The sequence below is a fragment of the Emydura macquarii genome, unplaced genomic scaffold, assembly GCF_026122565.2.
Source record: "Emydura macquarii macquarii isolate MOO-44397 ecotype Brisbane River unplaced genomic scaffold, CSIRO-AGI_Emac_v2 contig_1713, whole genome shotgun sequence".
Taxonomy (NCBI): domain Eukaryota; kingdom Metazoa; phylum Chordata; order Testudines; family Chelidae; genus Emydura; species Emydura macquarii.
The window spans coordinates 1,119,594-1,147,536 of NW_027131850.1; the positions used below are offsets into that span (position 1 = coordinate 1,119,594).

General features: G+C 41.4%; 1 protein-coding gene across 1 annotated transcript in view; it reads right to left on the reverse strand.

Annotated features, from left to right (window-relative positions):
• TDP1 (tyrosyl-DNA phosphodiesterase 1) overlaps positions 1-27,943 on the reverse strand; it is a 119,548-nt gene that overhangs the window by 69,788 nt on the left and 21,817 nt on the right. The window contains exons 11-13 of the mRNA XM_067556326.1: positions 26,205-26,253; positions 25,173-25,239; positions 11,398-11,505 (exon numbers count right to left, since the gene is read on the reverse strand). Of these exons, the coding sequence (XP_067412427.1) occupies positions 11,398-11,505; positions 25,173-25,239; positions 26,205-26,253 (224 nt within the window). The remainder of the gene's footprint in view (positions 1-11,397; positions 11,506-25,172; positions 25,240-26,204; positions 26,254-27,943) is intronic.

Genomic DNA, 27,943 nt, shown 5'->3' on the forward strand with positions numbered 1-27,943 from the left:
AGTATTTCATCAGAAAAAGAAGCATAAGCTATGTGGATGGGAGAGCGCTTGGCAATTGATTGCGCAGGTCTTCACCTGACCTACTCAAATCAATGACATAGTAGAACAGCAAAACAACTTGATATAATGTACATTGACTTCAGTTACTTTACTTATGTAATGTAACTAGAGTACCTTACATTGACCTGGCCATGTAGTGAAGATAAGCCCTTGCAGTCAAATTATTCCATACTCATTAACATATAAACACGTTACTGATTAAGACCCAAAATTCCATTGTTAAGATGATTTCTGCTGAATGCTTGGGCATGCTGCCAGCAGCTCATTTTAAGCTATGTTACAGGGAAATCCAAATAGAATGCGCTACCTGTGGATTTGGTCCACCCTCAGCAAGTTTCTAATGTTAAAAGTTTTACCCATTTTCTCCTCTCTCTTTTTGAAATAGGGTTTTTAAGTGAATTTAGTGCTCAGGAAAACCTCACTGACAGCATTGCACTCTTTTCTCACTGAACAAATATTTATTGTTATGTTGGAAGTTTTTTTTAATGGCAATACCTGAGCAGAAGCTAAGCCATGTAGCCTCAGGGGTTTCCCTGAGACTGAGTGCAAATGCAGGGGCTGAGGCACTGGCTGATAGCTGGTGTGTGCTGGTGTGTGTGTGTGTGTAAAAGTAAAGGAAACTGGAGAGCCAGGGGAAGAAGCAAGCAAACAGCAGGAGGGGCAGTGGTGCATAGTCCGATGAGGAAGCCAAGAGACAGATCATCTTTTGGGCAGAGTATTCACTGAAAAGGTAGACTTAGTTTTCTGACTGCTTTCTATTTGTTTCTAGTAGAAACATAATTCATTCATGAACATTCAGGGAAACATGATTGTCTGTGTGTACATTCTTTTTAAACAAACAGGATTGCATCAAAGAACGTACCCGAGTCTTATCAATTTCTCCTTCTAATGCAAACAACCTGGCAAGACACCAAATATTAGCTAACTTCTTGGGCCAAGGGACAACATTATTATTTGTATTGTAGTAGTGCCTAGGAGTCCTACTCATGGACCAGACTGACATCACTGTAATGGTTTATGCTTGGTTCACATTATCAAATTTTTCTATAGAACCATAACAGTTAGCAACATTTGTTTTAAATTAAAGCTTATATTCTGAAACACAACCATGGTAAGGGGTGAATTCCATAGCACACTCCTCAGCACAGAACACACAAGGTCCTGATTTTGTGTATGCAAAGACTAACTAACATGAACTCTACCACTATTTGAAGAGGACAATCCTCCCAAGAGGGAGACAAATTATTTTGCATTCTACATGGGTGTATTACTAGCAGCCTTTGGAAGAAATTGCAAATGGAGGCATTTTAGACTAAATATCAGGAAAAGTTTCCCAACAGTGAGATACTGGACTTTTGTTGCAGTATAGGACTCAACATTGCATTTTTCCTTCAGGCTGTGCTTTGGACAACAGTTTTGCTAAGAAGCTTAAATTCTGATCCTTATTTGCTACGTGCTGCTTTAAGAAAGGATAAAATAGTATTTCAGCAGGGGATCTTACTACCTGAAGGGCACATCTCAAGACAGGGAAACACATACTGAATGATGAAAACTAAATTGTATCCAGTGGTTTTGTATTTAGAAAAAAAATCTAGATTTAGATTTGTAAAATCCTCAGATCTGGTATTTAAGTAGCACTACTGAGCTCCATTACAGTATTTAATAATTTTCATATATTATTTAAATATAGTACCCAGGGGCACAGCTAATGTCCACACACAGCTTTCTGAATTCATCCATAACTGGACTTATACACAGTTTGAAAAAAAAAAAAAAAGAGAAGCGCAATTAAAATTAAATAATGCTACCATAACTATTTAATTCCTCTCACTGTTTACAAAGGCACTTTAACAGGAGTCTAAACACCTAGATAGATAATGCATCTTTCTCACCCACCTGAATGCGATACTAATGTTTTTGCTAGTCCCATTTCTTTGGTTCCACAATATATATCCATATCCTGCTGGTTGCTAGGCAACCATAACATTTCCACTTTATGCATAAAGTCAGCTGTAAATGATAGTTTTTTGTTACTGTTCTTCACACACACAGACTTCTCATAAAACTTGTTTACCAATTACCAGAGTTAGCAATGTTTAGACAAGCACCCCTACATCCCAGCTTCTATGTCTAGTAGATCCTGAAATGAAATCCTAGCACTGTACTTACTTTTTTAAATAATATTTTACACTAATGTTGTGTTTTCTATCTGAGGACCTCAAAGCACTTTATAAATATTGATTAAGCCTCAAAACACCTCTCTGAGGTTTCTCCAGCTGAATAATGGGTATAATAGAGAGATTGAGGTTAAGTGATTTGCCCAAATCACAGAGCAAGTCAGTGAAAGAGCCAGGATTACATCTCAGGAGTCCTTACTTACAAGCGACATGGTCTATTTCATTTGCCACATGATAGCATGGGTTATAGATCCTTTAATGAAATAGACCCAAAAAGGAGGAAGCCCTTACTGATCATCATCATCATCAGCTAGCTCTTAATACAAAAGCTTTTCATCTTCAGAACTCAAACTGCTTTACAGAATCAGTATCATTCTCTCCATTTTACAGATGGAGAGCCTGAGGCACAGAGAGGTGAAGTAACTTGCTCCAGGTCACCCTGCAAGACAGTAATTAAACTACTTTTTTGCTTAAACACTCACCCCCCCCCCCCCCCCCCAAGATAAAGCCCTCCTGGGACTACAGCCACTCAAGGCTATGTTTAATTGCTTTAAGATGGTAACTAAATTATGGACTGATCAGCCAGCCAAGTAAGTTCTAGTTGTTGATTTCTCCTGTTGTTCTCATGGACCCCAAACGTCACTTCATCCAAATATTCATTTTTAAACATGGCTGGTCCTGGATGGAGGACTGGTCTTGCAATAGCAGACCGATGCTGACAGATAAAGACTTCCGAAGATACTGTAACTGAGTTACTGGGTCTGTGTGGGGGGCACATCAACAGACAGCCCCTAGAGAAATGATTTTCGAATTTATTTGATCTTACCCCCGCCTTCTTTGTGTCTGCAGTAGTTTACACCCCACTCTGAAGACAGTGCAGAAGTAAGGATGGCAATGCCTTCAGAGCTGGGCACCCATCCAACAGCCGCTGCTCTCCAGCCACCCAGCTCTGAATGTGCACAGTAAGTTGTTTCCCCCCCCCCCCCCCCCGCCGAAAGTGTCTCACACCCTCCCCCCACCCTTGAGTACGTGCCCCCCAGTTTGAGAACCTTTGCCCTAGGGTGTGGCTCTCCGTGAGAGGAAGGACCATGACTCAAAGTAACCTTGAAAGGGGATATGCTTCCTACCTGGGGAAAGTGAAAGTGTTTTGGAGTCAGCAGCATGAGGGGAGCTGCCTCTGTACCCTCTTTCAGTAATAAATACATGTTCTGTTGTTTAATGAGCTCCAGGGTCTCTGCCTGTTTGTGCTGATCCATCCAAAAAGTGACCATGAGGTCATGCAACACTACAATGCTAGGTTAACCGAGTCTGAGAGCCATAGCCTCTTCAGCCAGAAAGGATAAACAGTGTTACTGCCATTCTCTTGGTCATCTTTTGTGTTGACCTGAGGAGCATTGAAATGGTAGGAGGACAGACAGCAGGTACCTTGCCTATATTTGCAAGATGTCATTATTATTTTTCATAAGAATGCAATCACCCCTATCAAATACTGACTGCCATAACCAGAAGAAAGGTCTGTTATCCACAAAAGGAACAGAGCTGAGACCTCACTGACTCATTGTTTTCCAGCTGGTGGATACTGTATTCTCTCTTTCTGGCATTCATTCCCTGAACTGAATTAGGAAGATCCCTTAAAAAAAAAGTGTAAGATTCTCTGCATTTATCACCTGTGGGAGTGGAGAATATACAACTGGAGCTAGTTCTCTACCAATGGATCAGACAGGGTGAAATGCAAAGGGGATGAGTGGATAAGTATTATACATACCCTGGATCACTGAAGCATGCCTGTATAGAAGTTCAGAATTCCCAATAGATTCCAATAAGAATTGGATTCTTGTTTGAGACACTACTTGTTTTCCATTATGGCTGTCTTCATCTTCTGTTAACATTCTTCTGTGAGATCTTGTTTTTAAATAATATTAATTCCCAGGCCAGGCCTGTGACTGACATCCCCGACACAATGTGTCTGTCCTGAATCCACAATACTCCGGGAACTGTATCACTGTGTGAGGGCTTTAGCTTTCTTTTTGCAGAGAACCCTCATTAGCAAAATTGTCCAGGAAGAGAGAACTGAATTTCCTTCTTTCCTAAAGGTAATATTATTGCTACCAGGATCCTGGAGTGAGATCATGGGAGCACATGGAAGACCAAATGGTAATAACCTACCTGTGGGAAAGAAAAAAATGTGGCAAATGCAGCAAAACATGAAGAATTGTCTGATAAGAGTAAAACAGGAATGCTTTGAAGATAAGCCTCCATTAGGAACTTATTTAGATGTTTCACAAAGGCACCAAACTCTGCTTGTCCCTGATTCTGAGGCTCAAAATAAGATGGGCAGCAGATTGCAATGCTCTGAAGTGGATTATGGATCATTGCATTCATGTCATAGCCTTTCCATGGATTGCTAAGACTGGCATTGGGCCAAATCTCTTCCTGAAATTCCTCCACAACTCCATAGGATATCCCTTTCTCAACAATGTCTCATGACCTCATTTGATCAAAGCTACAGCCAAGCCCTTTTGCTCTCAAATTGAGAGAGCCTGACACCAATTGGGAGTCTAACTTCAGATAGGAGTGATTGGGAGACCTGCATATAGCTCTGAGGCAACAGAAGGCAGATACTGACCCTGCATGCATTCCAGTTACTACTTGCAAAGAGGTATTTACTTCTGTTGTATTTCACGGACAGCTTCAACTTTCCATATGACCTCTAATCATTGCTATAGTGTCTGACAGGAGTCAGGAGGCAAGACAACTTTTTTGATGACTGAACAGTCTCAGCTTTTCATAAAATTTCCCACTGTATCACTAGGTTAGCTGGGAATCGATTTGTCTGAGCATCTGACCTCAGGGACCAAAGCCCCATATACTTGCATGAAACAGATGTGAATCTCACTCCACCATCCCCTTCCTTTCCAGGGTCAAGGCCTCAGACCCTGTGATTTTTAAGTTGAGAGAGACCATACATGCAGTACAGTCCACCCACATTAACAATGTTTGTGAAAGCATGTGCAGGCACTTCGGGTGTCAGCTGACAGTTAATGGTTTATTTTTGTTGCCCTGATATCACCAGGAGTTTTTATGCCCAAAGGAGCGGGCTGAGAGGATGCCTGGATGCTGGTTGGGACCTGGATGCCTGTGAGAAGGCCACTCTTTAAAGTAAAAGGCTCCCTGGTTAGAAATATTGAGTCCCTGACCAGCAGGGAAAATAGACACATTTATCTTTAGTAGTGATACCAGGTTAAACTGTGACTGGCGCACACTAAGGAACCTTCTGGCCTTATAAAACAGAGTCCAGGGTTTTTTCTGCATTCATCTCCCATGCTGCACTCCCTGAAGGTGAGCAGGGGAACTAGGTACTATTTTCTTATTAATTTATTTTCCCTTTCAGAGTTTGTCCCCACTATCCTGCTTCAGAAGAAGGAGTAAAATTGGGCTCAGAGACTGCTGCAAATATACTTCCAGTGGCAATCTCCCTATCCTTAAGTGGCTGGGCTTACTTGTTTTCCCTCCCCCAGATGAGCTCCTTCTGGTTCTCCAGGATGAGCTCCCCAGAAGCTCTATCCTTTTTATTGTATAAGCTCTACATGTGCCACGTGTGTGTTTCCCCTAAGAAACCATAGGGACCCCAGTGCCTGCTTACTTTTTGCCCAGGGAAGAGCGTCAAGGTGATCTTGCCCTAACTGGACAGCAAGGAAAGCTGCATTCTGCCTACAGAATCAGCCAATCTCCCCAACAAGACACTTGATAAGTAGGGGAAAGGAGGAGGAGGAGGGGAGAAGCCGAGCCTACACTGCAGCTGGGAGGTGTAATTCCCAGCTTGGGCAGGGGTACATGCACTACTGCTATTCGAGCCAGTGCACTAAAAATAGCAGTGTGGCTGAGGAGGCTAGGGTTGGCTGCCTGAGTATATAATCACACCTGATCTGCTGGGTACATACTTAGGCAGCTAGCCTGAGCTGCTGCTGGCTGTGCCACCACAGCCAACCTACTATTTTTAGCTTTCTAGCTCAAGCAGAGTGATCACGTGTATGCCTAGCTGAGCTGGGAACTACACTTCACAGCTGCAGTGTAGATATAACCCAAGGACCTTTCCTTTTGCCTCTGACTTTTCTCAGTCTCGTTTGTTCCTTGAAATTGCAGGGATACCAAATGCTGGAAATGCCACCACAGAAGAAGTGGAGTGGAAGAGGCAACCTCTCCAGAAACGAACTGCAGTTCTGGGACATGCTGGGAATTAGACATTGAGCTGAACACTGAAATAAAGTCTGGAATTTCCCGCTGCCCCACCAGCCACTGTGGGGGCAGAAAGAATGGGAGGGAACTTCAGGAGTTAGCTCTAGTTCTTCTCTATGCACAAAGAATAAACTGCTTTCTAACTTCAAATTGCTTGCACATCTATAGCTGAGGGTAGGATTTGGCCTTTCTATGGAGTACGGCAGCAGAACAGTTGTCTCAGTGCATTAGCCCTTTGTCTGTGAAAGCCTGGCTCACATGCAGAAAGGTGTTTGGTGATCTCATCCTCATTCTAGCTGTGCACATCACAAAGATAAACAACTGGAGAGGATTAGATGCCTCCAGAGATGTCCATGTTTAGAAGAGGAAGTGTGGTGAAGGTCAAGATTGCGTTGCAATGGCAGGGCTGTGTGGGAAGCTTACACAGCAGTGGACTGCACTAGGAGAGGTTCAAACTGATGTCATTATTCAGAAGTACTCACAAATTTAGAAAAAAATTGAGTAATCAGCAGACAAACCAGAGTCTAGATCTAGCTACAGATCTGACAGGATTGAAAGAAACACAAAGTCTCTCCTGTCTTCTAAACCACGTTAATAAGTATTTACAAAGTGGTAATCCACTTGAGATACATTAAACTAAAGGACTTCTCTGTTGCTGTGTAATATGAAACATTCCATTTTCAGAGGGAGAAAACCAAAAACCAATACAATTAAAGTTCTCAATTAAAATGAGATTCATACAAATGGCAGGGTTTCACTATGGAATTTTTCACTGCCTACCAAGGCAGTAGCTATGACAACTATACAACACAAAACTTCCCAAACATACTGCAGTGGGAGTCGGAGCCTAGATTAGAAGTTTATGCATAAACTATTACCTATGGAGTGATGAGCTCATGCAATCCTTTTAATGAAAGATAAATGAGAACTAAAAATATTTTCTTGTCACAGACTTGAACTACCACCACTTCACAGCACAATCACTGAAATTTAAAGAAAAGGCAGCTAGAGACTCCAAGAGTTTAATAGCCTCCCCCTTTATCTATGGATGAGACGCCTAACTTTTTCATGGACATCAGGCAGAACATAATGAACTCTCAGCATAGAAGTTGTGCGAGCTCATGGCTTAACAGCCATTCGTCATTTTAAGAGTAAGAGTCCTCAGCTAGTTTTCTTGCATATATCAGATCTAAGTTGTCGCTGCTGAAATTAGAGGAAACCTGTTGGACTAGACAGTCCATCTCCTTGCTAATTCAGGATTATTCCCAACAGCACATTTTGTAGTTCTTTGCCCTGTTTGCTTTAGAAGTCCCAAATGTTGGGGCTTCCATCACTTCCATTGGGAGCGCATAACAGAGATCTCACCATCCAAGGACGAAGAAGAGAAAATAAAAAGAACCCCCCAAAGTCCACAGCGGATCAACATTAAGAAGGGTTTATAGCCATTCTGAATAAAGATCATGAAAGAATTAAGAAATACAATGAACTAGAAAATTTGATTTCTGCTACTAACTCGTGTGACTTCGGGCAAGTTATTTAGCATCTGTTGTCCCATCTGTAAAATGGAGACAGTACTCACCTCCGAGGGTGTTGTGAAGTTTAATTAATGCTTGTAAATTGTGTTAATATATGCAGATGGGAGATGCTACAGAAGAGCAAAATATTATTATTAAGTCTAGCATTTTTGACAACTTCAACATATGCTCATACAGCACCATTTGCTTTCCTAGATAACACAAGAATTTGTTCTGTGCAGTAGGGCAGCCCATTTTCATGCTAACAAATTATTTCCTTGTGATTACAAGGGTCCTCTGCCCAAGAAGATAAATATAATTGAAACAAACTGGAAAGAGAAAAGCTTGGGTGGGAGAGTTCCATGCAATTCATCAGGTGAAGTGCATATACCAGGGAAAAATATATGCTTTGCTATAGCCACCACAATAAAAGCCAGTGCTGACTTCAGAACATCCCTGGGTGATGATACCTAGTGCATAGACTGCAGTAGTTAACATTTACAAAACCCTGTACAAACATTACAACAGGATGCTTCCAAAGTTCAGGCAAGAAATATAGCACAAAAATCTGCCTTTCCTTCCATTGAGTTAAATAAGTCACTCTATTTCTTTTCACATTTTTCACAGATAGTTCTTTGGACATTGGTCATTCTATGGATCAAAATCTCAGTGACCCAAAGACCCATAACACGCATGGTTCATACCCCAGATATCAACTAACTCACAGCTGCTTCTCAGACTGATCATTCAAATAAAAATACCTAACTCTTAATAGTCTTGTTGTTACCTTGTTCACCCCACCCAACCCTTCTCTGTTTGTTGAATCCACCTGTTGTTTCTCATCTTGGATTCCAAGTTCTTTAGGGCAGGGATCATCCTCTTGTTATAGGTATGTACAGTGCCCAGCACAATGGGTCTCCAACCTGGATTGGGACCTCTGTATGATACCACAATACATATGATATTTAACATCAGAGGAATCCTGCATCACTATTTAGGATCCTAGAGTCTGCCATGCTGTTATAATACAGGACACCTGTCTCATGGAGAGGGGAATCTGGGGTTTGGTTTTTTTAAAAAACAGAAGATGGTGAAAAGAGACACTAGCTCCTCTCCCCATTCTAGTCACCTAGTCATTTTTACCAGTCTGGACTGAGATAGAAAAATATGACTGCAGCAGAATTGTTTCTATATAGATTAAAATTTACCCATGAGTGGCATCAACAGCCCTTGAAGGCCAGTGATTTTCTATTTAAATTTCCAAGAATGTGTGTGTTTGTACAATACCTACCACAATAGAATCCCACTCTTGGTTGGCTCTTAGGCACTTCTGTAGTAAGTATGAATAATAATAAACATGTTTATATGGAAGTATCATGGATGTACACCATATCAATGAATTTATTCTCCTGTTAACCTGTATATGTCTACACATTGTTCAAGGGATCATTTCAAACATTTCTAGCATTCCTTCTAGACATTTTTTTACATGGTACTTTGAAATATCTAAGATGATTTACTATGAACACATTTTGCAAAAATTATTAAACCGAAGCATCTCTTGTGCATTTAAATTGTCACAAAGTACAATTTACTGATTTTTACCTATTTAAATACATTTTCTTACAAAAGTACTTTTCTTAAATGAGTGGTGATTCATTCATTCCTGCTCTTTGGACCTGATCTTGTTTATACCACTAGCAGATGCAAAACTCTTCCTGAACTCAGTGGAAACAGATTTATTAGAGATTAAAAGTCTTCCATAAATACACTGAAGAAACCTTAAACAGATAAAGACAAGGTGGACTCTACATATAGTTTTTCATATTACTACTTCTTAATTACCAGAAAGATTATGAAGATGATTGACCGGAGCCTACAAAAAAAATGAAATCTGCATACATTGAAGATTAACTTTTAATTATAGATTCATGGTTCCAAGGACAATTGTGGGGACAATTGTGATATAGTCTGACCTCCTGTATAAAACAGGCCATACAACTTCCCCAAAAAATGCCTAGAGCTTATTTTGTAGAAATGACATCCAATATTGATTTAAAAATTGCCAGTGCTGGAGAATCCACCATGACTCTTGATAACCTGTTCCAATGGTTAATTCATAGAATCTTAGAGTTGGAAGGGACCTCAGGAGGTCATCTAGTTCAACCCACTGCTCAAAGCAGTGCTAACCTCAGCTAAATCATCCCAGCCAGGGCTTTGTCAAGCCGCAGCTTAAAAACCTCAAAAGATGGAGATTTCACCACCTCCCTAGGTAACCCATTCCAGTGCTTTACCTCTCCTAGTGAAAAACTTTTTCCTAATATCCAACCTAGATCTCCCCCACTGCAATTTGAGACCGTTGCTCTTTGTTCTGTCATCTGCCACCACTGAGAACAGCCTAGCTCCATCCTCCCTGGAACCCCCTTTCAGGTAGTTAAAGGCTGCTTTCAAATCCCCACTCATTCTTCTCTTTTGCAGACTAAACAAGCCTCATTCCCTCAGCCTTGCCTCATAAGTCTTGTGCTCCAGCCCCCTAATCATTTTTGTTGCCCTCTGCTGGACTCTCTCCAATTTGTCCACATCTTTTTTCTAAACTGGACACAATACTCCAAATGCGGCCTCACCAATGCCGAATAGAGAGGAATAATCACTTCCCTCGATCTGCTGGCAATGCTCCTCCTAATGCAGCCCAATATGCTATTATCCTTCTTGGCAACCAGGACACACTGCTGACTCATATCCAGCTTCTTATCCATTGTAACCCCCAGGTCCTTTTCTGCAGAACTGCTGCCTAGCCCATCGGTCCCCAGTCTGTAGCTGTACATGGGACTCTTCTGTCCTAAGTGCAGGACTCTGCACTTGTCCTTGTTGAACCTCATCAGATTTCTTTTGGTCCAATCCTCGAATTTGTCTAGGTCATTCTGTATCCTATCTCTACCTTCCAGGGTATCTACCACTCCCCCTACCTTGTCATCTGCAAACTTGCTCTCTCTTAAAAATGTACACCTTATTTCCAGTCTGAAGTGGTCTAGCTTCCACTTCCAGTCACTGGAACACGTTATACCTTTCTCTGCTAAATGGAAGTACCCATTATTAAATATTTATTCCCCATGTAGGCACTTATAAGTAATCAGGTTACCCCCTAACCTGTTCTTTAAGCTAAATAGTTTGAGTTCTTTGAGAAGTAAAATAACCTCTCTGCTCCTACTGGAGATTCCCCTGTATATGCATCCACAGACCGCATTAGCCCTTAGGACCACAGGGTCGCATTGGGAGCTCAGGTTCAGCTAAGTATCTACCACAACCCCCACATCTTTTTCAGTTACTGCATTCCTAGAGAGAGTCCTCCATCGTGTAGATATGGCCTACATTCTTTATTTCTAGGAATTAGAAATGTATAGTTTGTTTACCTTGTAACTAAGAACCATGCGATCTTCTGGAAGTCAGGAGATGGCCTCATGTAAGTCTTAATGTGAGGCATGGCATGACTGCGGCCTGAGGTTTCTGCTGACCATTTGCTGCAAAACAAAAAAAGAAATTTACTTCAAATATTTAGCTTTAGTTTTGTAGCTCCCAAAGTCACTGTACCATATAACAAGTAAGTAATTCTGTACCTATATTGGGCATGTGGCTTCATCAGTCCAAGTTTGATACACTTTCTTATTTGGCTTGCTATACTTAAAATTCATTTTATTGAAGACAAATAATTGGACATCTCTTTCAGTTAGGCATCTAGATAATGGGAAGTCAGGCCATATTTACATATCACAAGGAATTTAAAAAAACAAAACAAAGATACGTTTCTTGTGTCTTCCAGGATGCCTTGAAGAACATTCCATTCTCCCACCCCAGTTATCCACTACCAAACACTTGAGAAAATGATTCCAAACTTCCAGCCAAATAGAAGTGAATAGTGTTCCCTTTGGAACTAGTAAATAACTTATTCATTCAGGAGTCCATTAACAGTACTTTGCATTTCTTTGGCATGTTCCAAGATTATCTCAAAACACATTACAAAACATTAGTGAATTATTTCTCCACAATCCTTTAAGTGGGCAAGCCTTATCTTCATTTTAACCAGTGGTGAAATGAAGACACGAGGTTAAATAATTCTCCTCAAGTTACACAAGATGTTTATGGGAGAGTCAGGAATGAAACCTAGATCTCCTGACTTCTGTTCCTCTGCCATAATCTAAAAGACCAACTGTTGTTCAATGAGCTAACATTTAAACTTTTGAGTGATCACCTATGCTCACTTTCCTTCTGCATCTCTCAACATACAAACTAATTACTGTACCTTAACAAGAGGAACAGCAATTCCCTTTCATTTAAGCACCAGAATCATCTAACTACAGTAAAGCCATGTAACAGCTCAAAGAGCCCTAGACAGATACCGGTGTTTCTTCAAAGAAATAGTTAAAACCATCAGAAATGGAAATATATTGCTATGGCTAGGAATTTCCTTTGATAGGGCAGCGCAGATTTGGGGGGAGAGGAGAAGGAAGAGGAAGGAGAAGAGTTAAGCTCCCCACTCAATTTTTTTTTTTTAAACTTATTCTTCAAGTCACTTTTTTTTTTCAAAAATCACAGGAGAGTTTAGTAACGGAAAGGGAAACTGGAAAGAGGAGTTTTAAAAAGGGATGCTGTCAATCTAAAAATATTACATAAGAAGGGAGAGAAACATTTTTAAAAATTGGATAAAAGAACTGTAAAACCAAAGTAATTGGGAAGAGACTCTGGGCAGATGCAGTATCTGATTAACTCATGTTTGAAATGGACTAGGTTTCAAGTTGACAGTGGGGTTTTTTTGGGCATATTTTAAAATCCTACCAAAACAAATTCTAAACCTGACTGCAGAAGATGGGGGAATCATTCTTCAGCAACAAGGTTGAGAAGGAGGAAAAGACTGAGAGCATATTTCTATATAACAATAACTTGAGAGTTACCTTCCCATTAAATATCTTAGGTCAATAAACACATCTGCATCAGAATTTAGTTAGTCCTGGTTAATGGCTGTTCAATGTGCTACGGGTTAAATAAAGAAAAAGTTGAAAGGGACTAGCTTTGAGAGATTATTATAATACAAAACCACAGTTTGAAATAATAATTTTGTTTAAAGTTAAATTGTGTTAAGGTGTGAACTGAAACCAGAGGCGCGTATGGCAGGGGGAGGAAGGAATTTCGTGTGAACAGACATCATTGCTTATTGGAATTATGTAATCAGCATTACAGCCAAGCAATTTCCACTATTATCCCCTTCTTCAAAAGACTAGAGTTCTTTGTAGCCCTCAGTAGCAGTTTAATTTCAAACTAGAAACTCATTCTTCCTGTCACTTTTGCCAATATTTATCACAATTTCCTTTTCTCTTGAGATTTTGCAACATTTAACAGCCCATTGCTCATTTATTATATTATGACTCCACCTCTGTAAGGGAACACTTGTTTCATTTGGCAATCTGCTATTCACACTGTATTTTAGGTACATGTGTCTCAATTATATGTTGCTTCAACAAAGTATAAATAAAACAGGGCTCATTTAGCAGATTGCAAAGCTATCACTGCCACATTAAAATGGGGTAGATTTTCCCACCACCACAATAGGGATTCTTTAAAATGTCAATGAATACAGGAACTCTTTCAAAACCATCCCAGAACAGAAAATGTTCTTACTTCCTACAATTACCAGCTAGTGCCTCTCAGTGCCCTTTGAGGATTATTCCTTACAGTACAATTGGATTTACCAATCTTTTTCCACACTGGTAGATTTTAATAGCATCTCCAGTTGCTCCTTACTCACTAGAGCTGAGATTTTCAAAAGCACTTAAATGATTCAGGAGCACAAGTTGAAAGTCAACGGGACTTGTACTCCTAATTTACTTAGGCACTTTTGAAGAACTGCATCATTTTTTTCACTTCCCAAAATTTGTCTGTCTGAAATCTAATATCCTCAGTGTGCATTTTGTGATCTTATTCTCCATTATTCTAAAGTCAAGTAGCTCCTGGTTACTGGTTCCCAGATTCCATGTTTATCTAAATTCTCAAACAGTAAGATTATGGATGGTTTTTCTCCATTTGGAGTCACTACTTTCTGATTCACGAAGCTGCTGTCTACATAATTTGTGAACTAATCTGATGATGCTTCTGTGGTTATTTCCCACCCACTAGCTACCTGGCTAGTTAAAATCCACCTTGATTAAATCAATACAAGATGATTTAAAGAGCTGGCTTAACAAATTTTTTATTTTGGCTTTTCCCCTGTCCTGGGAGCCTATAAGACGCCACATTCTCATGAAATGTAAATGAATGTTTTTCATTCCTTGTACCCTTCCCTAAAGGATTCTCCACTATCTCCACTGCTGTATTGGCACTATAAATATTTACAATATATAGCATCACCCTTTCACTTTTTCTCTCAATCCTTACTGACATTTTATGTATGAAAATTATCCCATCATTTTACTGTTACAAGTTTTTGCTCTTCTAGGTGTACCAAACAAGAACCAATGAGATAATTCCTTCACCAGTTAAACACAAGGAAATGAACAAATATTTTATAGTCAGGCAAGATATTATATTAGGTTGTGTTATTTCAAAATGCAGATCTTTGCTACAAAACAGAAGTGAAACACTTATGTACTCCTCTGCATTACATGGTGATAACTCCTTTGCAATTGTTATAAACTACCTTCAGGGTTTCAAAAGCTTGATGTTCTTTTACATATTTGTTGGATAAAATTTTTTTTTGTTCCATTCAGTATTCATGCTTTTGAAAACAAAATGAGAAGGGCAACCATTCAAACAGGGAATTCAAAGGACTTTATATGAAAACACACGGTATATTTCATCTCTGCAAGTTAAATGGGCCATTCCAGCCCCTCTGGTTTTTGGTTACAATGGGATGAAAGGAACAGGAACCTCTTCTTTGCAAATGATTCTATTCAGAGATAGGGGAAGTTTGGCTAGCACGACATTATGGAAGCTCTTCTATGAGAGCTCTGTCTGCCCATGCATATGATTGGAGCCAGGAAAGACCAATTTTCTTAATGTCAGCCTGCTGCATATCTACAGAAGTTAAGAAAGTCTAAGTTAATGCTGATATAATCTATGTCTTCACTGACGGCGGCAAATTCGCCACTGTCAGATCAACTTATCTGGATCGACTGAGTGGTCAGTGAAGACCCGCTTAGTCGATCCAGAAATCGATGTATTAAAACCACCTTCTCAAGTGGCGTAGCGCTGCATCGATGGGAATGTGGTTCCCATCGGCGCAGTGCAGTGAAGACAGCACGCAGAACAGAACCACAGAAGTCAACGGGAGTTACACAAGTTTTTTGCTAGTTTGCGTAACTCCGGTTGACTGCTGCCGAATCTCCGAGGTAAGTGTAGACAAGCCCTTACACCGATTTCTGCTTCCTGTGATCAACCACCACCCTGCCACCTCAGTGGACTGGTGATCAGGCCCAGACATGACCAGAGGAACCCATGTCAGCAACACTGATGTGAGAACAAGTAGCGCCTGGGAAGTAGTTGAGACACACTGGTCCTACGTGGATGCCTTGAGGTATATGAGACTTTGGTTATTGTGGGGTTAAAGGATCATACTGCAGTTTACCATATAGGGAGGCAAATCTGCTCTTCCCTCAGCTCAAGAGGCCTCAAGATAGAGTCTTCTAATCCAACATGATTAACACTAAACACTAATAAATATAATTAAATGCCTGTCCACAATGTTTTATGGAAAACAAATGAGAGTTCATTCTCTGATAATACAAAGTTGGTTGATAAAGGTAACTGTGTAGATGTAGTATACCTAGACTTTGATAATGCATTTGACTTAGTACTGCATGACATTCTGATTAAAGAGTTAGCACTATACAGTATCAACAGTGCACACACTAAATGGATTAAGAACTGAGTAATTGACAAATCTCAAAAAATAGTTGTTGATGGGGAAACCACTATCAAATGGGAATGTCTACTGGAGCTTCACAGGGGCTGGTAGTAGGCCTGACACTATTCAACATTTTCATCAATGATTTGGAAGTACATATAAAATCAATGCGGATGTAATCTACAGATGACAAAGACTGGCAGAGCAGTAATTAAGGAAGTCATACAGTCATACAAAAAGTGATCTCGATGATTTGGTAAAATTGGCTCATTCAAACAAAATGAGTTTTAATACTGCCAAATGAAAAGTTTTATACATCTAGGAAAAAGAAATGCAGTCCATACCCACAGCATAAAGGGCTGTATCCTGTACAACGACTGAGAAATATTTAGGAGTAATAGTGGACAAGCAACTCAACATGAGCTCCCAGTTTGATGTTGTGGCAAAAAAGGATAATGCAATCATTGGATGTATAAAGAGGGTAGTCAGTAGGAACAGGAAGGTCATCTTACTTCTGTATGGCACTGGTCAGACCAAAACTGGAATATAGTTCTGGTATCCATATTTTTAAAAGGATGTTAATAATTGGAGAAGGTGCAGAACAGAGTCACAAAAACAATCTGAGGGGTGGAGAAAATGTCTTATAGAGAGGGACTTAAAAAGCTTGATCTGTTTAGTTTATTAAAAAGAAAACTGACAGGTGATCTGATTATAAGGCATAAGTACCTTTATGGGGAGAAAATACCAGGTACTAAAGAGCTCTTTAATCTAGCAGAGAAAGGCATAACAAGAACCAGTGGTTGGACACTGAAGCGAGACAAATTCAATTTAGAAGTAAGGCACACATTTTTAACAATGATGATTAAGTATTGAAACAAACTACGAAGGGAAACAGTGAATTCTCCATCTCTTGATGTCTTCAGATCAAGATTGCATGCCTTTCTGGAAAATTTGCTTTAGCCAAACCCAAGTTATTGGGCTCTATACAGGGGGTAACTGGGTGAAATGTAATAGCTTGTGATATACAGAAGGGCTGACTAGATGATCTAATAGTTCCTGCTGGCCTTAAACTTTATGAATGTATGAACTATAAAGCACAGAACTCCAGAATTTGAACTTCAAGTACTGGATGTAACAGAACATCTTGTGTTATCATAAGGATAGAGAAAACAATGGCATGAAGGGTACTCTAGTAAAGACCTTAAAGGTCTATCAATCCGGACAAAAATATAGCCCAGTGATAAGAGAGAACAAAGCAAGAAGGAAAAAACACTCATTCTGTATCATAAAGAAGACTAGCTTTGGAACAAACTGTGCTACTTTTACAATTACACGGAAGTACCCGATACAAGATTTGCCATGGTCAGAAAAGTACAGCTATGATATTAAGTTTTGCTCATCTCATTCGTCTGATCAGTCATAAGCCTGTACTTTAAAGTTCATCTATTTAAATTCAGAACTGCATTACAGGGCTTTGGATTAATTTTTGGCTGTCAGAGGTGTGGAGGTATTACCACAATCTGCCACATGGTTTCAAAATATTGGGAAGTATTCTTAGCTTTCTTTTTGTGGGAATACAAGTAACCACTACATGGGTAAAGTATCTCAGACAGTTGTGGAAACATGAAGTTTGTCCCAAAGACAGTTTGAGCATGTAGCTGAAAGCTAAGAGGCAGTTAGGAATGTGCTGACCGATAAGCGTGGTCAGCAAGGTGTGGGTGAAGTTTTCTCTGAGGCTAAATAAGATAAGTAAACTGCCCGTCTGTCTCTTTCTTTTAATTGAAGTTGTATTTTTTCATTTTAACAATAAGCTATGCGCATGCCTTCCTTTGTAACCAAATACAGAAAGTTCCTTGTATACATGACACTGTTTGTGCAAACTCACCGTTACGTCTTCTTTTTATGCATGTTTAACGCATTTTGCTTTATAACAATGACTTGGTAATAAGTCTTTATAAAAACCCTCACACGACGCAGATCGGGGGCGCAGTTCAGCTAAAGCTGTTGCCCCAGGTAATTACCTTGTAATAAATGTCTTTTCCTTGCCCATCCAAAACAGAAGTGAAGACTGTGTTTTCTTCCACACAGTCTCCTGCCCTATCTGTGTACTTCTCTCTATTCCTTTTCCCTTCCTTTAAAATAGTATCTATTTATCTTCTCCCAACATTTGTTTATTTCTATCAATTCCTCAGTGTTATGTCTCCGAGTCTTAGTCCCACTTATTTTTGTCAGGGAGGGAGATCCTTCCAAGACACTCATAAAATCATAGATTATTAGGATTCCTTCTCTTTTACTTTCTCACCCATCCCAAAGCCACACATCACAGCAACCCTCCAGCAGCAGATTCCTCCATAGCTCAATCAGTATTGTTTTTCAAAATAGAGGGACAAAGAGGGTTACATGTTAGAGGATTACTAAACACTCTGAAACAGGATAAACAAAACTGATCACTTCTGCATTGCATAAATTGTCATGCAGCACTCCTCAAATTCCCAACAGGAGTCACAGCATGGACTGATTTCCATGTAAAACTTGGGAAGGAGTCCTGGAGGCTGGGGAGAGTGTGAATGTCATTTTTCTGGTCATTAGGGGAGGAGAGGAATATTCTTTACTTGTCACAAATATTTTTGTATGCTGCAAAGGAATGACGACTAACACTTACGATCACAGGAATTTTTAACGAGCATGTACAAACAAGTAATTAACCTTAACTTTAATTTCCCAATATTTGAGTATTTAAATTCCTATACTAGATATTACTTTAAAAAAAATATTAACTCATTTAAAGTAATTTTTTGGAAATGTGCTTTTATTTGCAGTTCTCTTAGCAAAGTTTTAGTAGAAGGTCTTAAATAGGAGCTGCACTGAAGCATTTTCTGATGTATAAATGATAACCTGTCTGATCTAGATCTATATATACATATTTTCATCTCAGTCAACTGAATATTTTTCATATTTGTTTGTTCCATAATTCTAACGAAAAATAAATTAAGTACTTCTGAATGTAGACAGAATGGAGTACACAAGAATCTGGAAAAGTGAAAGACATTTGTTTCTCCATCCATAAAGCCAGTACACTGCAGATGATATGCGCTACAATTAGCAAAGGAAGGGCTGACTAACATGATACTTAAAATGCTGGTAGTTTGTCTAGGTTGGCTAGCTTGGTTCTCCAGGCTGCTCCTTCTAGGGGAGCTGAACCAGTGTTAAAAGTCTAAGAATGTTACAAAATTTCCTTAGTGGGATAAAGGGAGGTTACTTATTGTAATTGATGGTTCTTTGAGAGATGTGGTCCCTATCTGGATTCCATACATGGGTGCGCATGCGCACCATGCACCGGAGCTGGAACTGTTTGAAGTAGTCTCGGTCAAACCGCGTATCCATGCGTGGTCCATGTGGTTGTGCCCAAAGTCTTATAAGGCTGTGCAGGTCGATACCCCCTCAGTTCCCTATTACCAACAGGCTTCAAACCCGTAGCAGAGGGGATGGGGGGTGGGATTGGAATTTAGATAGGATTGACGTTGGGACAAGGGTGAATTGGGGTTGGGACGAAGGTGAATTTTGCCTACATTTTGCATACTCCCAGACTGGACAGGAGTTCTCGCAGTGTGCTGATAGTGACAAGAATGTGGGCCCGGGATGGTGCCACTAAAAGCCAGTCATCCAGGTAGGGAAAAAGGGAGAGGCCCAAGCATCTCATGTGTGCTGCCACCATAGCAAAGACCTTTGTGAACTCATGAGGCCTGGTGGCAATCCCGAAGGAGAGTACATGGAATTGGTAATGGAAGTGTTCCAGCATAAAGCAAAAAAACTAGCAGTGGGTGGGATGGATGTCCACATGGAAGTATGCATCCTTCATATCAAGAGCTGCAAACCTCACTTCAGGGGGAAGGGAAGGAATAATTTGGGGGAGGGTAGATATGCAAAATCAGAATTTGCGGATTAATCTGTTTTGCGCGCGAAGGTCCAGGATGGGGCAGAGATCTCCCCCTTTCTTCAGTATGAGGAAATAGGGAAAGTAGAAGCCATGGCCCCGATAATGACATGACACTAGTCCTACGGCTCCTTTTTCGAAGAGGGTGCACGCTTCCCCCTGTAGGAGGTCCAGTTGTGCTGGGCATGCACGGTTGACCTGGAGGAATGGCGGGGGGAGAAATGTGTGAAATTCTAGGAGGTACCCCATGTGTACGATGTTTAAGCATCCAGCGATTAGTGGTGATCTTGCTTCAGTTATGGGCAAAGAGAGCAAGATAGTCCCCCCAAAAATAATTGATGTAGCTGAGGGAGAGTTGGAGCAAGGCTTGTGGGTCTCTATGTAGGAGTTAAAAGGGGTGTCTGGAAAGTCATTGATGGGAGGCAGACATCATATAGGTGGAGGCGGCAGAGAATCGTGTCGTCGCTGCAGCAGATCTTGTTGGCGTGGTGGGTAGGACTGATAGGCAAGCCTGGTAGTGTGGGCGGAAGGCTGGCCTGTCCTGTATTGGGCGGGGGCCAGAGTATATAGGCCCAATGACCTCAGTGTGGCTTGAGAGTCCTTAAGTGAAAGCAGACTCCCATCAGTTTTGTCACTAAACTTCTGGCTGTCAAAGAGGAGGACCTCAAGAGTGGTTTAGACCACCTTCAGGAATCTCAGCGTCTGCAGCTAGGAGTCCCATCTGAGCACTGCTTGCGAGGCCAGGGAGCGTGCTGCTGTATCTGCCACATTGACCACTGTCTGAAGGGCAACCTTGGCAACCACTCTGCCCTCATCAATGAGTGATCTGAAGTCACTCTGCTTATCTCCTCTGGCAGGGAAGCTTAGAACTCTGCCAGCTTTGCATACGACCTGAAGTCACACTTTGCTAATATTGCCCAGTAGCTGGCTATTCTAAACTGTAAGCCTGCTGAGGAGTAGACCTTCCTCCCAATAAGGTAAAGCTTCTTGGCTGCCCTGTCTGGGGAAGTTGTTCTAAAGCGTTGTTGTCTGGCCCTTTGCATTGCTGCTTGGACCACAAAAGAGTTGGGCAGTGGGTGGTGTGACAGGGCCAGACCTGACGGCTATAGGAGGGTGCTATTTATAAATCAGGGTTGCGCCCAAACACTGCTAAACGCCCCTCCCCAGCCTAAGGGGAGGAGTCACTGAGCCTGGAATACAACTAATTACTGGGGACAACTAATTAAAAAAACAGGAGGAGGCGTGGGGGTCACAGGGTCAAGCGAAGAGAACCAGAATGGGACACCGAGCAGAGAACCCCGGACAGCGCCCACTGCTCCCGGAAGGTGTCAAGGGAGCCAGTGGACGCCACCCAGAGGAACTCCGCCTGGATGCGTGAACGGACGGAGGAACGGAGACAGGACCCACAGTCGCAGGGCACCCTCCCAGCCAGAGGGTTCTGGAAGGCATATATATTAGCCCCAGGCTCAACAAATCCTTGTTTCCTGGGTAATTCAGCCAGGGTTACTCCAGGTCAATTAGGTCACCTGAAGCCAATTAAGGAGCTTGCCACAGCAGTTAAAAGCCTCTGTTTCAAACAGACAGGGGCAGCTGGAAGGGAGTTGAGAGAAGGAGCGGAGGGGAGCAGAGCTGCAACAGAGCTTGGTGCTATTGCTGTTGTTGTCACAACACGAAGGTATGGGAGCTAGGGAGAAGCCCATCCGGGCGGAGCCATCGGTCGTAAGCCCAGAGGCCTGAAGGAGGACCTGACCACTAAGGCAACTGAGCAAAGGAGTTGGGGTGGGGGAACCTCACCCAAACAGGGGAGGATCACACAGAGAGACTCAAGATGAGGAAGGTGGAAAAACCCCCCTCCCCAGTTCCAGGAAGCAGACCGCAAGCAGGATGGCCACAGATAGGCGACTCAGGGAAGGTAGCAGTTCTCATAAACTAAGCAGTTTGAGGCTACTCCTCGCAGGGTCCCTGGGTAGAAGGCAGGATCGGGCCCCCCCGCTCCCACCCTGCCACACCACTGGCGTAGCCGAAGAAAGCGCAGAACTCGTGGGGGCAGAATAGGCCTCCCTCACCACAGTGGACAAAGAGAAAATCGGTGTCATTGGCAGGAACAAAATAGCATCTCAGCACACTTCAGCATAGGTGTGCAGGATTTTGGGGCATGCCAGATTGCTTGGGCCGATAAGAGGATTGCCCTATATATTGGCAGTGCAATCTGCGAGGGCCCTGTAGGATGCAGAATGTTCAAGAACTCATCTCAGGGGTCCTTTACATCCTCTGCTGTGAGATTAAGGGCTGTTGCCATCCAGCAGAGGAGGTCCTGATACTGTCCCTGTTCATCAGGTGGGGACAGTGTAAAAGGAATCAGCACCTCGTCTGGAGATTATGATGCTCCCATAGGCATCGGCAGTTCTGCCGGTTCCAATGGTTCTGCCGGTGCTGGGGGCCCAGTCGTACCGTGTGGCTCCTCATAAAATAGAGGGAGTAAACTCCGATGGAGGACCATAGGGCTGTGGCACTCCATGGCTATGGCGGCATTGTCAGTAAGGCCAAACATGTTGGTCCCTTTGCGTCAGCTGGCCATGCAGGTACCAGAACCACATGTCTACTGGAGGTGTGTATGATGGTAAATATGCCTGGGGTTGATATCACAGGCTATGAGATGGCAAAAAGGAGGGCCCTGGCTCTGATGACCACTCCAAGTCCAAGTGCTGCTCGGCGAAAGGCGGTGCTGTCGGAGCTGCCAGTGCTGGTGTGGCCGGTGCCATGGGTGGCTGAACGGGTGACTTGCAAAGGAGCAGCGGTTCAGCCACCAGAGACAGAGCCTGCAGGATATCCCACTCCCCGTGTCAAGGCGGAGAGCTGTCCAGCAGCAGAAGCAGTTCTGCTGTAGGCGTCAGGGACGTTAGTCTGCCTGGTGTGCACAGTAACGGTGACGTACTCAGTTCCGGGCAAAGTAAGTGTGATGGACCCGGCAGCATGAGAGGGATCGGTGGTGCGCCAATCATCATGGTGGCTGCGGGCTCCAGTCTGTCCAAGTGTTTCGTCTTCTGGTCCGCCTTGGACTTCTTTGGAGCAGGCCCCTCTTTGTTGGCGCACGACTTCTCGCCCTGCTTATCGCTGCTTGGGGAGGTAACGGTGTGCTTAGAGATGGAATGTGCCGGAGATCCCTCCGTATGCCCATGGCTATGCTTCTTATGAGTCTTATGGGTCTTACTTAGCGCCATCGGCACCAAGCCAATGGGGGATGTACGCACCACCGATGCGGCCAGCCATTCCATCGGATCTGTCGGTGCCACATTTGAGTAGGCACACGGACTCATTGCTTCATCCATTAAGTGTTTCCAGAGTCTCAGCTCCCTAGCCTCTCGGGTCCGCGCTGGGAATGACTGGCAGAGGGAGCACCGAATAACAATGTGGGACTCACCCAGGCAATATAGTCAGCATTGGTGTTCATCGCTGATCAAAAAACATTGTGGGCAAGAAGGACAGTTCTTAAACCCAACCTGATGGGGCCCAGTCCCCCAAAGCGGGTGGACCCTTCGAATACAGTCCAGCGACAGATGCTAATAAACCTTAACTAACAATAACTTTAACTTTACCTTTCTTTCTTTATTTTTTAAATACAAAACTAAATATTAACTATGACTATAAAGAATAACTCTATAAAGAATAACTCTAGCTATGCAGTTTAAAGGTGAAGATGAGAGGTGTTTCAATTCTGGCCATGTGGTGGTAAGAGGGAACTGAGGGGGGGTGTCGACCCATGCAGCCTCATAAGACTTCGGATGCAACAGCGTGGACATGCAGGTCAATGGGAACCACTTCAAACAGTTCTGGCTCCAGTGCATGGTGCACAAGCGCACCCACATATGGAATCCATATAAGGACCAGCACTCAAGGAAGAAGGCTTGATTTTTAAATTGATGTCCCTTTAAATTCCTGGAGCGAGCACAGCACTTGACTTCATTTGTCCAATTTTTTTAATGCATCTGAAAGACTCCTGCTTTCAGTCACTCACTTTCAACACATTGCAACGAACTGTGTAAATCTGGTGCAAAAGTTAAATCAGTAATGCATCCAATCAGAAAAAGTTTTGCAATTAAAGCAATTGCACAGTTAAATCATGAAAAGAGGAGACATGCAAAAATGGTAGTTTTCTTATTCCACAGATACCTTATGTGTATCTTAAGTCATACCTGCTCACCATATACTGGCAAAAGTGATCACTATTTCCTCCTTATTCACTCCACTATTAATTATATTGGCTCTGCAGTGATATAGGAGTGTGAGCTGGATTCTACTGTTTTGTGCATTAGACAAATATATTCCAGTTTCAGGATTTTACTACTGTTGATGAGCCAGAAAGTTCCAGCCGGACTTTCAGAACCCAGTTTGCAGGGCTGGCCAAAAATCAATTATTTAATTTGTAAGTTAACAAATTTGATTTAGAGTAACTGACACAACACGGACCACCACAATGCCATTTTCAAATATGGATTTTTAAAAGTTTAATCACCCTAGAAAGTTGCATTAACGCATTTTTCCCCGTTTAAAACCACAAAGAATGTTATATCATAGTCTCCTACAAACACATGGAATGTAGAAAAGAAAACAGACAAGTTATCAGGTAGAGCAGCAAGTTCCATTGGGCTGCAGAAAGACACTGCCCTGCCCTCCTCCTTTTCATTTTTACTTTTAAATGGAGTATTTGTACTGACAATAAATCCTTCCTCAAGCACTACATCTGAACTCCTGACTCTAGTGAGGTCAATGGTAAAACTCACGCTGACTGCAATGGGACCAGAATTTCACCCTTAGTATTTTAGAACAAATGAAATCAAATACATTATATAAATAAATAAGGGTCTGGCTTGCAACATAGCTGCTTCACTGAAGTAACAAGATCTTCCTTTCCCTATTAGGACCAACTTCAGTTGGAGCCAATAGCAGAGAACTCCTGCTCAGATCCTGAGGATATGGGACTTGGGGAAAATGGCAGTACAAACATATCGCTCTAGGTTGAAGAGGGAAGATTTAGACGTCTTATTTTATAGATTTCTGTTTTAAAAGTAAGTTTCTAGTGATCAACTGATCTGGATATTTCATAACATATGCAGGATTCTATAGATTTTGAGGGTTCTTCATGACAGAGCACATGCTGAATCTCTGTGTGGTACACAAAACATAGGTAGATTTGGAAGCAAAGAAATTATTTAATGAGTTTAAAATCCCACCAGGCCTCTGACCAGTTTGCCTTAATTTGCATTCACACACTACAATGTACTATAGCAATATAAGTTTAACCACACAGTCTGGAAATCATTTCTGCTAGTTGTAAAGGACCAAGAGACAGTTTCACTTACTGGAAGTATGAGTGTAGCCAAAGTTGTTTCTGTGCAGTTTGTATACTGTATGGAAGAGAGCCACCAGCTGAAAAGAAAAGAACATTATAAAACACGGGTAATTTGATTTTTGAAAGACATTTTGAAAACAGCACAAAAATACATTCTCAGTAAATAGTGAGGGGGGGTAGAGAAATGCATAAGCTCCATTTTCATCTTCTCATTACACATTCCTTTGAAAAAACAATCAGATGCCTCCTGTGACACTAAAGGATCCGAATGGAAAAAAGCTTAACACAAATCCCAGAACATGAAGTAATAGATTTACACCAGAAAATGAATTCAGAAAGATCAGATTTAAGGACTGATAATTCAGTCCCTTTTTAAGATATCTGTGGATATTTTTCCTTGTTATGTCAAATGGAATGTGTAGCCCATAATCAAGTCCATGGATGGATGAGCTCTATTCACTTACACAAGATATAGGGAACAAAGAACGCTTCAGCCAGGACTGTAACCATTTTATGAGGCTGCACTTTTACACCTGGGTATCACATACTAGAATGTTAAATATCACCTGAGCAACCATTGCCACTCCTAGGATAAGCATATTATTCTCCATTACGTTCCATGACTAGACCCTGGTTGAACATGAACCAAGTCTTCTACTATTCTTGCTTGCAAAACCCAACGTAGAGAAGATCTTTTGGATACACTTGTGATTTATGCAATCTTTCAGTTTGTTGTCAGATCCCACATACCACTAAGTCATGGTTGTGACCTGAAACAGTTATGGCTCTGACATGCAAACTGGACTAATAGATTTGTAATTTACATGGCAGTACACAAAAGCTTTGCAGTGCTGGTGTGTGAGCTCCAAAAAACAAATCATAAGGGACTGGCTGGCTGGCTGGCCACCAACCCAACAGTCTTTCCAACACAACCAGCAGCTTGAGGCTCTTTCAGAACATCAATCGCTGAAATATTTACACATGCGCTTACAATGCATTATCACAAAAATGTTAGAAATAATTTTTCTATTAATTTATTTACCAGGATATCCTTCCAAACTTTGCCTCACATTGTCCACAGTAGGGTAAATCTAAAAAGAACCAAAACAAAATCAAACCAAGCTAATTGAAATAATGCAGTTTTACTAAAAATATTACTAACTTTGAAATAAAGATATTAGAATCCTATTTTTTTTTAAACACTGAATATTCTCACTAGTCATATTCCTGGCAAATAATGTAGAGTAAAAGAACACACTCCTCCAGGAAAACTACAGTGAAATACTGAACACTTAACACGATACAGAAGTTTTATTAGAATAAAAAAAGCTATAAACTAAATTTCATTGAAATTAAACTAACCAAAGTGGAAAATTAGTCATGAACAAGTAACAAACATTGAACACTTATTCTGGCAATTATCTTATGCTGCTGCTGGCTGAATATCCATGAAATTCAGGGTTTGAAGGTGCTAAAATGCCAACAAACATATTCCAGGTAATTCCACTCAGGTTTACATAATGAAGCCATGGGAAAAAAGATACCATCTTCCAGATTAAATGGAAAAAAAAATTCTCTCCACTTATGATCACAAAGATTTCAAGGCATTTTGAAGGACTAGATATGTTACCTCCTGGCCAAATACATTCTCTCTACTTAGGGTATACCTACATTTAAAATGCTATAACAGCACAGCTACAGCACTTCAGTGTAGAGACTCACCTCAGCAACAGTTGCTGTCTCTGTTGCTGTAGTTAATCCACCACCCTGAGAGGTGGTAGCTAGGTTGATAGGAGAATTCTTTCATCAACCTAGCACCATCTACCCTGGGGGTTAGGTTAGCATTGCTATGGCCCTCAGGGGTATGGCTTTTCCACATCCCAAGAGATGTAATTATGCCAATGTAAGTTTTCAGTATGGACCGGGCCTTACGTTTTCCTTGAAATTTCAAAACGAAGCTATTCTTCGCTTCTCCCAAAACCTATTATGATATGTTGCTGTTCGAGAATGACTGTTACACCCTACTCCAGTGGAAGATGCATGTTAGTGAGGGCCAACTCTCATACATACAGTTTGAAAAATGATCTAGGGTCTTCCAGCAACTCCATAATTCAATTTCTCCCTTCCTTTGACTGTTAAAACCCAGATGGCCACAGCACCGTGGGCAAAATCCTACAGTAGAGCTAAGATTAAATCCTTTTCTTAAAAAATGTGCTAAAATTCATTTTTCCACTGAGATCAAGAAAATGTGGCATGGTATACAGATATGGTTATATACTGATCAAGAGGTAACTCCAGAGGGCAGGTACACCCAAGTCACCTTGACAAAAAAAGAATTGTGAAATTATTATGAAAGGGAGAAAAATACAGAGCTAAAATCTAGTTCCAATTACAGTATACAGAATGTTATCTTCACCTGTTGCAGACAGAAAATAATTGCATGTCTTCTGCCAATCCACCCCCTGAATTACTGAGTGAAATCACAAACAAGGGAATAAATTTAATTTTTATCTGCTGAAAGATATAATACCAACTTCTGATGCATGACTGAAGAGACATTGGAGAACTGTCCTGTAAATTGAAAGCCATAAACAAATTGATTCCAAGGCTTGTTTTATTTTTTAAATGTAGCTGTATGATTTTGTATATCACATAGGGTGCAGTGCAACAACTATTTTATTCTTTTTTATTAAATAATTGCTAGAAAAAATTCTTCCACTTCGTCAATTTTAAGCGGAAAATCCTGGTTAATTTTTTCCATCAATCATCGCAAACTGATGT